We start from the raw sequence: 13,672 nt of genomic DNA, 5'->3' as shown, positions 1-13,672 counted from the left end.
ATTTCCTTTATTGCAGCCAGTTACAAGGCAAATTGAAAAGCATGGATGACATCTACTCTTTCTAGTGAGTGGCTGTTTTCGTTTGTTAAAGAGATGACAATGAAAAATAAGAAAATTGCATTGATGGTGGATAGTTGTAGCATGCAGAACAACATGCCAGCGCTGAAGAACATTTGAACTTTGCTACTTCGCCCAAACTGTACATCGATTTTTCAGCCATTAGATATGGGGATAATTAAGAACTTTAAGACAAAATACCGTTCACATTTAGTTCAACACATGATTGCAAACATTGAAAGAAAGGTGACCAGTCCCATAGATACTTCAGTAGTTGAATACATGTCGGTGGATGATGAGGCGTTGGTGTTCGAAACATATACCGATGAATCTATCATCGAGGAGTTAAAGGGTAATTTGCCAGTTGAAGATTTTGACGATGTCAGTGATGTGATAACTGTGAATCCCCCTCCTCTGGTGGAGCTAATAGGTCAGTTGGAAACCATTCAGCAAGTAGCATTTTCAACACCCAGCGTTTCAGCACAGCAATTGATTGCATTAATGGAAATAAAGACAATATTCACAAGAGACTCTTTAAGAAAAAAGAAACAAAGGAAAATAAGTGAATTTTTCTGCACACAAAATTAAGATATTCTACAGGTACAGTATTAATAAATGAAGTGAACGAAACGTGCTTCATTATTTGTCTTTTAATGTTATTTTTAATCAGAAAAGTATGATAGTAATGTACTTCTTAGTCATGAAAACATGGCTCCTTGCTCTGAGTCATGATAAGAAAACCTCATTATAACAATAACCCTGGTACAACAATGTAATTTTCATGGTCCCATGAAATTTGTTATATTGACGTTTAACTATACTTGCCCTTTCTGCATACAGATAATGCAGCTTTACCACAGCACTTTCAAACTGTCCCCATCCCTCTTCTCCATTTCTGGTTCGTCCTTTAGTAATCTTTCTCTTATAATCTACTGGTATTCTTCCTTGACTTCAGTTTTCATACTATAATTCTCCTTTCCTGGTTCTCTGTCTCCTTCCATTCTTTCATGATTCATGTGCTTATCACCAAAAGCCGGTGGTCACTAACCAATGCCTTGGATGGAACTACTTTTGTCTCTGTTGCAGTCCTCCTTGTTTGCCAATCTTAGTGCATGCAATCCGCCAAAGATTTCTGCACTAGACTCCTGCTGTACCGTGTCGCTTTGTGGCTCTCTTACTTCAAACAATAACCTACCTGCCACTAAACCATCTCTCCTGCAGAATTCCAGCAATTGAAACAACGATCCCTGTTTATTACATTTTCAGTATAAATAATTTGTGGCCCCAGCACTCAACTTATTAAAATGTCATTGATCATCAAATTCACCAGAGTTGGAAAATGCTGAGAGAATTTGCATTAAATGGAATATCACTGCCAACTTCGAAGACCAAAAAAACCATCAAAGGGCATAGTGGGTATCAGGAATCAAACTTGTCTATAAATAGCAGTACAAGAGCAACAATAGTTCACAGTCTGGTTGGAGTCCGGGTAATGAGTGCACATCACAAAACCCGCAGCACCTGAAAATGACAGGTTGATAATTGAAATATTGTGGATAAAATGGAAAAATAAACTATTCAGCAAAACACCCGGAATCATGTTATAATCAATCATGCCAATGAGACCTGAGAGACTGCATAAAAGTGATTGTAGTAACATGCCGAAATGATACTTACAAGTTAGTAAGGCTGCATTATGCTAGACAAACAATATTGTTATAAAATGTAGTTCAGTTATATTTAGTTTGTATGCTCAGATATAGGTACCGGTAAGGTTGTAGCCAGTTGTTATATTGTTTGCATTTCAGTCACTCGCCAGCAGTTTTCTACTCCTTAGCATCCAGTACATATGTCTGCTTAGTCTTCAATTCCTAGTACAATCGTGGACTATCCTAGGAAACCAGTAGTGGTGGTTCCATTGCTGTTGACCTTGTGCTTATCTAAAAGCATGATGTTAGTCTAACAGCAACACTGTTTCCCAGTTTTTATTAAAGACATTAGTCATTGCATTCTCGGTGAGGAAGTTATGATTGTATTAGAACATTCACAGTTACCCAAAAATATTGTAATGATACTGCAGAAATCAGATGGTATACAGCTGGTCAGGTTGTCCAATACATCATATTTGTGCTATGTGTTACTTTTCTGTCAATGTGCTTACGTTTATGACCCTTTTAATAGTTGAGTGCATGTTTTGTGCTAGGCCAAAACATTTATAGTTGTATGTATTCAAATAGAACTTTGATCATGTAATCAAAAACTGGAAAATCCAGGATGAAATGTAACATTATTAAGAAAAGGAAAATTGCTACTCACCATATAGCAGAGATGCTGAGTTGCAAATAGGCACAACAAAATGTCTGTCACAAATAAGTTTGTAACTGTGTAGGTTTTAACATTCTGACTGCCCAATACTGGTTTGGCATAATAAATGTGCAAAACAAATCCTAATATGGAGCTGACGTTTACATTTGAACCAGCACAAGACAAAAATGAATATTCGGGCCATTTTAAAATAGTCCATTTGTATTCAATCCACGGATGACAGCTATCTCTGACCTTCTGGTCTTATTCTCTGAATAAGACTTCAGCCAAAAGCTAAAATGTGGAACAATCTTTTCACTGTGCCTTCTGCAACTCAATGTGTCATCTTTACAGTAAGTAACAATCTATCCTTTTCATAATATTGTTTATAGTCCAACTTTGACTTTCCATTATTTGAACTAAAGCATCCCATGTCCATAGACACCTATTTTCACTTCTTAAGACTTGGTGCTTCTACAATTTTTACACTCCTCCCCACAACCCCAACCCATGCCAGGACCAAATTAGCTATTCATTTGTGTCTTAAGATTTGCAGTCAAGGTGTGCTAATATGACACAGCGCTTACTCATAAGTTACCTAAACAATCCATCAAATCTTCAGTATTCTCAAGTAGCATCACATTTCAAGAGTTTGTATTTTCTTTTATGTAATGTCTACATTCCACTTCCATAAAATTCTACATTCTAGAAAAATAGTTTCAGACTAAGCTTAGTAATGCTTAAATTTGTATTAGGTGTTGACATCTCTCTTTTTCAGAAAATTTTTTTGCTACTATCAGTTTCTCTTTATCTCAGCTATCATCTTATTTTGCCACTGAAATATAAGAACATGCCTACTACTTTCAGTACCTAATTTTATAATTTAACTCAGCATCAACTCATCAAATTTGACTGCACTTGTTTACCTTACTTTGACAGATGTTCATCTTGTAACCGCTTTTCAAGACACTGTCCATTCTCCAGAATGAGATTTTCACTCTGCAGCGGAGTGTGCGCTGATATGAAACTTCCTGGCAGATTAAAACTGTGTGCCCGACCGAGACTCTAACTCGGGACCTTTGACTTTCGCGGGCAAGTGCTCTATCATCTGAACTACCAAAGCACGACTCACGCCCGGTACTCACAGCTTTACTTCTGCCAGTATCTCGTCTCCTACCTTCCAAACTTTACAGAAGCTCTCCTGCGAACCTTGCAGAACTAGCACTCCTGAAAGAAAGGATATAGCGGAGACATCCCCCAAGCTGTGGCTAAGCCATGTCTCCGCTATATCCTTTCTTTCAGGAGTGCTAGTTCTGCAAGGTTCGCAGGAGAGCTTCTGTAAAGTTTGGAAGGTAGGAGACGAGATACTGGCAGAAGTAAAGCTGTGAGTACCGGGCGTGAGTCGTGCTTCGGTAGCTCAGATGATAGAGCACTTGCCCGCGAAAGGCAAAGGTCCCGAGTTCGAGTCTCGGTCGGGCACACAGTTTTAATCTGCCAGGAAGTTTCACTGTCCATTCTAATCAACAGCTCTTCCAAACCGCTGGCTGTCCAATATAATTACAAAGCCATTGGCAGATATCTAAGTTTTCAGTATTTTCTCCAGCTTCAACTTCTGTATTTCTGTTTGTTGAGATACTCAGCAACCATTTCCACAGAACAAATTTTATTCTTTTGCCAGTTTCAGGCACCTAGTGCCCTTCTTAAAAGGTTGTTCAGAAAAATACCACAAATAAGAAAAAGTTACATAAGAATATTAAAAGTTAGGAATGAAAAGTTTAAAAATTTAAAGATAAAATGGTACATACTTGTAATTATCACATTATTTGTGGGTGTGAAATGTATGCAGAATATTGCTGTGGTCACAAAAAATACACAAAGAATATGAAATACAATAATGATTCCATTAAAACAAAGAGAACTTGTAAATGCTTACATGTGTTTCATAGTGCCTATACAAAAACGGTATGAGGAAACCAAACAAGTAGTTCACACATCATGACAGAACTGGAGTTGATCACCCAATGACTTGTATAGCTTTAGGTTCGATTTCAGGGTGGGGGTAAAAGTATGATAAAAATAACAAACAAAAAATCTTACACAGTCGTAGTTGCCATAAGGCATGAACATAAAAAATGTAAGTGTACATAAGCAGCATTATAAGTAATATTGAAAAACCTAATGATAAGTAAAGTAAGTTAATATTAATGACAGGTAGCACTATGGATGGGTAATTTGGAAACTAATCTCCGAAACAGCTGTAGTGAGGACAGTAGCGTGCTAGCATGGAACTCTTTGGCAAAGCAAGCACTTCATGGAGCTGGCACTTGTAACTGGGGTAAATGGAGAAACACCTCAATCAGCAGATAGTATTAAGGGTCAGAAAGTAACTACAGAGGAAGGACACATGGGCACAACTGTATACTTCTATTACAGTGAAACAACTAGTACTGAATATACAGAGTGATTCAAAAAGAATACCACAACTTTAGGAATTTAAAACTCTGCAACGACAAAAGGCAGAGCTAAGCACTATCTGTCAGCGAATTAAGGGAGCTATAAAGTTTCATTTAGTTGTACATTTGTTCGCTTGAGGCGCTGCTGACTAGGCATCAGCGTCAGTTGATGCTAAGATGGCGACCGCTCAACAGAAAGCTTTTGTGTTATTGAGTACGGCAGAAGTGAATCGACGACAGTTGTTCAGCGTGCATTTCAAACGAAGTATGGTGTTAAACCTCCTGATAGGTGGTGTATTAAACGTTGGTGTAAACAGTTTACAGAGAATGGGTGTTTGTGCAAAGGGAAAAGTTCTGGACGGCCGAGAACGAGTGATGAAAATGTAGCACGCATCCAGCAAGCATTTGTTTGCAGCCCAGGAAAATCGACTCGCAGAGCTAGCAGAGAGCTGCAAATTCCACAATCAACCACATTGGTACTTATCTGTCCGTAACTGCCTGAACGTCAACTACCCGAGGCGATGGATCGGCTGCCAGGCAGCCCGTGACAGAGCACTTCATCACTGGCCTCCAAGAAGCCCTGATCTTACCCCCTGCGATTTTTTCTTATGGGGGTATGTTAAGGATATGGTGTTTCGGCCACCTCTCCCAGCCACCATTGATGATTTGAGACAAGAAATAACAGCAGCTATCCAAACTGTTACGCCTGATATGCTACAGAGAGTGTGGAACGAGTTGGAGTATCGGGTTGATATTGCTCGAGTGTCTGGAGGGGGCCATATTGAACATCTCTGAACTTGTTTTTGAGTGAAAAAAAACCTTTTTAAATACTCTTTGTAATGATGTATAACAGAAGGTTATATTATGTTTCTTTCATTAAATACACATTTTTAAAGTTGTGGTATTCTTTTTGAATCACCCTGTATTAATGTCGCAATTACAGTTCGTGAAAGATTTGTAACTAGCAGCCTTCACACTAATTGTATGGTACCTTAAGTTTTACAATAGATTGCTGAACTTGTGTAGGGATTTTATTAGTGTGCAAGGAGGACATACAGCCGCATGAACAGCGTGTGAGATGCGCCAAGATGTGAGAAGCAGCAAATGGAAAAAATGGGGAATCAGTTCCTTTCCAGTAGCCAAAATGAATGGTCAAAAATAACTATATGAGAAGGAAAACTTGGGCATTGTTGTATACCTGTATTACAGTTAATAAGCACTTTTACTCATTCAGCGTCAGATAGTCTAACATATTGCACTTATTTTCTACAACTAATACATATGTCGCTAGTTACATTTACTTCGTGATGCATATTAAGGACTTTTGTATACATTTCTGAAATAGCTATTCGACTGTAATAGAAATATACAATGATGCCCACTTTTCCTTTCTACTAATGATATTTTTGACCCTTCATTTTGGCGAGTAGCTACGAATTTTTTCTGCATTTTCTCCAGTTATTGCTTCTTGCCTCTCGGTGCATTTCGCGTGCTGTTTGTATGGCCATACTTCCAGCTAGCATGTTACTCACCTCTCTACAAGAGTTCAGTGATGTGTTCTAAAACTTAAGATAACTTAGAATTAGTATGAATGCCACTAGTTACAATTCATTCACAAGTTGTACCTGTGACACACATATATTATAATACTAGTTGTTTCACTATAATAGAAACATACAACCGTGCCCACGATTCCTTCCTCTATAGTTACTTTCTGATGATATTAGCTGCTGATCGAGAATTCTCTCCACTTACCCCATTTACAGCTTCCGGCCTCACGATGAGCTTGTTTTTGCCAACAGGTGCCATGTTAGCACGCAACTGTCATTACTACAGCCGTTTCGGAAATTTGTTTGCAAATTTCCCTTCCATAATGCCATCTGTCATTTATATCAACTTGTTTTATCTATCCTTAGGTTTTTCTATGTTACTAATAACGCTGCTTACATGCACTTACATCATTTTTTTGTTGATGCCTTGTCGCAACTACAATTGTGTAAGATTGTGTTCTGTCATTTTACCCCCCCCCCCCCCCCCCCAAGCCCAGATACCGACATCGAGCTATGCATATCATGTCTATACCACCTGTTTGGTTGGTTTGCTTATATCATTTTCGTAAAGGCACTGTGAACCACATGTAAGCATTTACAAGTTCTTTTTGCATTAATGGAATCATTATTGTATCACCTATTTTTTGTGTTGTTTCTAGGATCACAGCAATATTCTGCGTACATCTCATGCTCACAAACAGTGCAATGATTTTACGTATATACCATTTATCTTTTAAATTCTTAAAGATTCATTCCTGAATTTTAATACTCTTATCTAACTTTTTCCTATTTGTCTAACAATGGAAAATCCAGGATGGAATGTAACAATTTTCAGGAAGGAAAGTTGCTACTCACCATATAGCAGAGATGCTGAGTTCCGATAGGCACTACAAAAAGATTCACACAATTGTAGCTTTCGGCCATTAAGGCCTTTGTCAGCAATACACACACACACACACACACACACACACACACACACACACAACTTGCACACACGTCTGCTGTCTCAGACTTATTTGTGGTATTTTTCTGTACAGCCTAAGAAGGTTGCTAGGTGCCTGAAACCAGTAACAGAATAAAATCTCTTTTGTGCATATTATTGCCAATTGTTTCAACAACTGGAAGTTTTTATTTTTTGTCCCTGAGCTTTAACACCCTTTTTAAATTTTTTCTCGGTTTCCTTTACTACTTACTCAATCACAAGATTAAATAATATGGGGATAGGTTGCAACCATATGTCACTTCCTTCTCAATTATTGTTTCCCTTTCATGTCTTCTGTTGCTGTAGCCTTCAGTCCAAAGACTGGTTTGATGCAACTCTCCATGCTACTCTACTTTGTGCGAGCCTCTTCATCTCCTGTATTGTACATCTTTCTGAATCTGCTTAATGCATTCACCTCTCGGTCTCCCTCTACAATTTTTACTACCCACACTTCCCTCCAATGCTAAATTGGTAATCCCTTGATATCTCAGAACGTGTCCTATCACCTAATTCCTTCTTTTGGTCAAATTGTGCCACATATTCCTTGTCTGTCCAACTCTATTCAGTACATCATGTGTTCTACCTGCTATAATTGCAACCTTGTTCCTGTACAAGTTATAAATAGCTTTCTGCTCCCTCTACTTTATCCCAGATAACTTCATACGTGCAAAGTTTGTATATCAGTGGAGTGGGCTGAACTTACTGTAATCAGATGACAACTTTGATGCTCGATGTAATGATGATGCGGCATATGGCAGAGAGGGCATAGTACTTATATGTAGAGATTTTGTATTTATGTTGTGGTGACAGATTGATCTGCATATAGCATGAGAGATGGATTATGTTGTAAGGAGATCATTTCATTTGGAGTTATCACAGCCAATAAATGTCATGTAATGAGAATAGCTGTAATACATGTCGTGCTGTGTATTGTATGTAAACTGATTTTCCTCAACCGGTTTATGCTATACTGAAATGTCACTGGACAGCTCAAAGTCGACACATTTGTGAAGGGCGCGGCAAGCAACCAAAAATCGGCAGGAAGTTGATGTAGCGTGGTACAGAAGGTCACAAGAGAACTACCACACGGCCCCAGGAACAAACTCCCGACACACTGCTGCCTGCCAATATTCCACAAGCATCCTTACTCCAAGCTGTCCACTGACATTCCAGATGGAATCTACTCCCTTGGCAAAGGTTGGAAAAATTGCATTCCCCTGAAACAGAAATACATAAGATTGTTAATTTTTTTACCAAAAAGTAGCTCCACTGTCAAATTCAAGAACTTTTTATCCTTTCCTCAAACCATTCAGAAAAGCCCTGACAAATTAAAACAGTGTATCAGAACGTACGTGAATCTATCGTGACCCAACACATATGAGCAAATTTTGCATTCTGTCCAAGTTTCAATTAACCAACTTATCTGTACTACCAACCACAATACACACACTACAGCAGAGGAAAATTTCATTATAGGATTACGTCTGCAGTTTGTGTCATTCTTCTAAAGTATGTATACTTTTTGGGACACACTGTATGCAGTGCCACAAGTGTTCTCTCTAGAACCTATGGTGTACCTTTTTGTAACAAAACTAACAAAATACTTTTTGATTCAACAGCAGTCTAAATAATTTACCATGGATATATTCTTTGTTCCCACTGTGTGTGTGTGTGTGTGTGTGTGTGTGTGTGTGAGAGAGAGAGAGAGAGAGAGAGAGAGAGAGAGAGAGAGAGAGAGAGAGAGACAGACAGAGAGACTAGACATTTGTAAGACAGACTGGACATGAGGAAATGTAGGCAGTAATCAGACAGTAGAAGGCATGAAATTTGTTATTCACAAACAAATCAAAAATCAGGTGTATAATCCTTAGTAAACACAAAATTTAACATTAAATGATATATCATTTTTTATTATGCACAAAGAAACATTTTAATTTTCATAGTTACACAAAGCAACAGAAATATCTTGCCCTTTTAAAACTGATCGCTGCGTCACACACAGATAACAGTTATACCAAACAGCTTTGTCTGAACAGAAGAACTTCCAATAGATTATAATGATTCTTGAAACCACTCTTAATTATTAGGAAGGATTAGTTTCAGCTACAGAGTTCATTAAAAGAAAACTTCATTGGATACCTGAATCCTCCATGATGGAGCAACTTATGAACAATTTCTAAAGAGGTCATCAATACAGAATTCTGAATAACAACACTCATTAAGCAGCACATAAATTGTCACATATTTTACAATATACATTTTGTAGAAATATTTTTTCTGTGTGTATTACTTACACTTCTGAAGAAGGAAAAGAAAAATTAAAAATACTTGTTTCATTCTGAGGTAGAATGTGGCTGCTTGTTTTACTTGACATGTATAAATGACTTACAGTAATAGAATCACAGGTAGATCTTTCCTGTGTTATCAGTATGTATAGCTTATATACATATCACAGTAAATTGAAGAGGCAACTGAAACATATGTTCTCTTGTCCTGTTTGAAGGGAATATTTGCTTAATTCTTGTGAGGTACCATGTTGCTCTGAGATTTTTTTTTTTTTTTTTTTTTTTTTCCACGGTGTGCCCAAGAGTGGTAGATGATCTGAGCTTCTGCTAATAGCTTGTAGCATTAATTAGCTGCCTTAATGAGATATATCTGAAAAATTTTCAAGTGTGCACTGGCTATAAAAATAAAATATCAAATTTTCCCCCCTTCAGGTAAACAACCTGTACAACAGCAGCACGTATTTGCTGTATATTTGAAGCCATAATTCACAGTATAGCACTGCTTATTGGAAAAAAATCATACAAATATATTAAATGAGTAGCATTAAATATCTGATGAGTGACAGTGTTGGTCAAGCTTTGAAGTGGGTTGAAACTGGTCCACGCCTCGACTTGCCAGGTCAACCTGACGTATCCCATGTCCAAAAAGCAAACACATTTCTTAAATGAGAGCATGTTACATACATTAACAAACTTCTTTCTCTCTGCTATCATTTCTAATCCGTAGTTTGCTTTTGTACCACAATCAACTCCTGAGTATATTCTAGAAGAAAATTATAACATTATTTTCTATGGAGAATTATAACTTTCCTTTCAATGAAGATATGGGGTCAGAAATATGGTTTTAGAGTCTTGAAAAATTTTAACTTCAAACTGACCATAAAAAGCATCCACAAGAAAACATTCTCACAAAAGGCAACAGTAAAACTTAGTATCATCAATTAACAAGAACAGATACCAATGCTTGAAAAAGTGATCAGATTAGCATAACCTTGATCTAAAACAAATTCCATGTCATCACTGAAGTTAGGCACTCAATGGTATGTCACAATACTACTATTGTAAACAAACTAACAAACAGCATTATTAAAATGTCTTTCTACAAAATGCAATATATGACTTTTACAGCTCCATAAAGCTCGAATTGCAAAGCTAAAACTGGAACAAAGCATTATATCTAGTGTCTCTGTGAGAAAAGATTTGCTAATTACTGTATTGCAAAGAATATGTAGCTGCTGCTCCACTTCTTTCTTGTTCTCAAACAAAGAAGAAAAAATGGCAAGACATCAAAGAAGTTTGGCTGCATCTTTTAACGGCAAATATGTCCTCTACTCTATTGAAAAGACTTGAAAAATGCACCTTATGGATGTGAAGAAGATGATAAAAATTTTAAAAACCAGAACAGAAACATAGCAAAGATGTTAGTAATAAAGAGAGTAATTTAGTGATAGAAAACACACCACCACAAGCCTGTCCCACAGAAAAGACATAAAAATAAAAATTCCACCTATCTCATCAAATGTAATATTCACATGATACAGGTTACCACACTGCTAGTTGTCTAGATCAAAACTGATGTGTGTGTGTTTTATGTTTGCATTTTCAAATGGGTATCACACTTGAAAAACATGTTTGAATGTTCAATATAAGGTTCTGTTCTTTAAATAATTTGAAACAATACAGCCAATGTGGCAAATTACATTCTCAACCTAACGAACAACAGTTGTAATCATTCTGCCAACAAATATTTAAGCAATGCATTAACTTTTCTTAATATAATTGGTACATGTAATCAGCAGTGCTTGAAACTGTGACTTATTGGCAAAAGGTAGTCACAAAATGCATGCACATTTAGTCAATGAAGAAGCCAGTTTTTGTCTTCACATTAAAATTTTTGTGCTTTTCATGTTTGCTGTATGATAGCACCTAGCAACACCTTTACTTTAACAATGTTCATTGAAGCACGAAAAATGATCATCTGTAGTCCCATCACAAACTGTTTGGTACATTGGAAAAATGTACTATTATGCCTGACCATAGGATGAAGATTAAATTTAGGTGGCAGGTCCTGCTGATAAATACAAGCAGTACCCAATAATATGCAAGTATAAACCTAGCTAGGAGAATCACCCATAAGCTTTTCTCATACCTATAACCACTTTGTGATTTAGTTACTCAATTACTACATAGAAAGGTAATGAAGCTGTACAGTTCAATTGATTAAATCAATAGAAACATAATAAAGAAATTTGAACAAAGTGATTATAGAGTGAGTTGCTCACTTAGGTAGAACTATATAAATATCAATGCACTATAATTTAGAGACCACATGGAACACTGCTTACAAACAAAAATGTCAAATTTATTTTATTTTCATCATATTTATAATTATGAATGAAAAAATAAAAAAGTCAATAATGACAGAAATCTATTATTCTCACATTGTACAGTTGAGTAGAGCAACAATATTTATCAAAGTACGAAGATATAATTAACAAAAGCATTCACAATAAAACAGTGTTTGTGAATAATAAATTATTTTCAGGTCAAAAAACATCAGCTTTTGCGTTATGGTGTTCAGCACCCTACAAAGATACCAAATAACAAAAAAGGATGATTCCTCCAGGCTGATATAACTTTCAATACAGCCAAACAAAACTACGGACAAAGGTTTTACCATTGTAGTACCATTCAAGATATTTGAGTGAACAACTTTGAGCTTCAGACAATATTCTCCACAACTGTCAAACACAATAATCATTTCAAACAGTGATCATATGTGGTCCACTTAATATTGGTTATTCAACAACGACAAAGGCTTTCATAATATGACATAATGAAAATACCTCAAAAACTAAGGAATTTGACTCACATTTTACAAATCTTGACTAATTCTGTAGAAACAAGATAAGCAAAAACAATTAAAATAACTTAGGGACATCTGAAGTATTAAAGAAAGTTACCATAAAATGAGTAATGGTAATAAGACATCAAAAGAAACAGAGTTTACATCTCTAAGCTTTAGTTACCAACATGTGATAATCCTAAATTTATGGAAAATATATTTCTTCAGATCCAGTGACAAGTGTATGAAGCTCAAAATCCTTCCCACACATACATGCCAATATCATAAATATTATGCAGCAGTCTTTTTGTGAGCAAAACTAAAAATCTATTTTATAAGAAACTACATACACATTTACATTAAGAGCACAAGAACTTCAGATAAAACTATTTTAAAGGTGTACGACATCAATAAAATTTATTACATGTGTGTAGTCAACAATTAGAAAATGAATGGTGCCATATATTTTCTCTATACAATAGGCCCATTGTTTTATCTTTAACTCCATGTTGTCCACTAATAACAGTTTGTTCCTCAACATAATGCACCTGAGTTCTTTCAGAGTTTCCAAACACTTCCTCCTTTTTTATACTCACAATATGTCATATTTAACTGTGCAGCAGTATGCTCAGGATCCAAGCACTTTCTTATTGGTGCGTATTGTCAAAATTACACTTAGTTCTTCATGCCGGAAACACATTCACAGTATCACATCTGCAGTATTTCAGAAGAATGGATAAATTGGTCAGTAGATAACTTCATACACAGTTGCTTTCTTGTCACCGGAGCCTGTCACAATATACTTGTCATCAGCTGAAATATCGCAGCTCAGCACGGATGACGACTCCTTTGACTGCAAAACAAATAAAGACAACAAATGTCAGTTGGAGTGTGGAGAGTGTTAAAAATATAGGGGTCAAGACGCAAGTTAACATGAATCATGTATAGCACATGTACCATTGTTGCCAATGTGCTATAGAGCAAGTACAAAATGAATATGTAATATAGTGTACTCAATGTAACTATTTGCCTTGTAAAACCTGTTGTCATTGTGTAATTACAGTGTTCAGATGAATGACATTCTTTATAAGCCAAAGCAGGTTCCCATTTGATGAAGAGTAAATTGTAGACATGGGGGTGTCATTTTAAACAAACATTTATTAAAACCTGTGTTGCACAGCTTCTCGTTGCCTGGA

General features: G+C 36.4%; 1 protein-coding gene across 2 annotated transcripts in view; it reads right to left on the bottom strand.

Moving 5' to 3' along the window:
• Positions 1–9,256: 9,256 nt before the first annotated feature.
• The window catches only part of LOC124622635 (transducin-like enhancer protein 4), a 461,107-nt gene continuing 456,691 nt past the window's right edge, over positions 9,257–13,672 (bottom strand). For both annotated transcript variants that reach the window (XM_047148412.1, XM_047148413.1), the window contains exon 18: positions 9,257–13,329. In XM_047148412.1, coding sequence (XP_047004368.1) covers positions 13,222–13,329 — 108 coding nt within the window. In that variant the 3' untranslated portion in view covers positions 9,257–13,221. The remainder of the gene's footprint in view (positions 13,330–13,672) is intronic.

The sequence above is a fragment of the Schistocerca americana genome, chromosome 7 (assembly GCF_021461395.2).
Source record: "Schistocerca americana isolate TAMUIC-IGC-003095 chromosome 7, iqSchAmer2.1, whole genome shotgun sequence".
Taxonomy (NCBI): domain Eukaryota; kingdom Metazoa; phylum Arthropoda; class Insecta; order Orthoptera; family Acrididae; genus Schistocerca; species Schistocerca americana.
The sequence above is the reverse complement of the archived record's forward strand: the minus strand, read 5'-3'. Positions and strand labels throughout refer to the sequence as shown.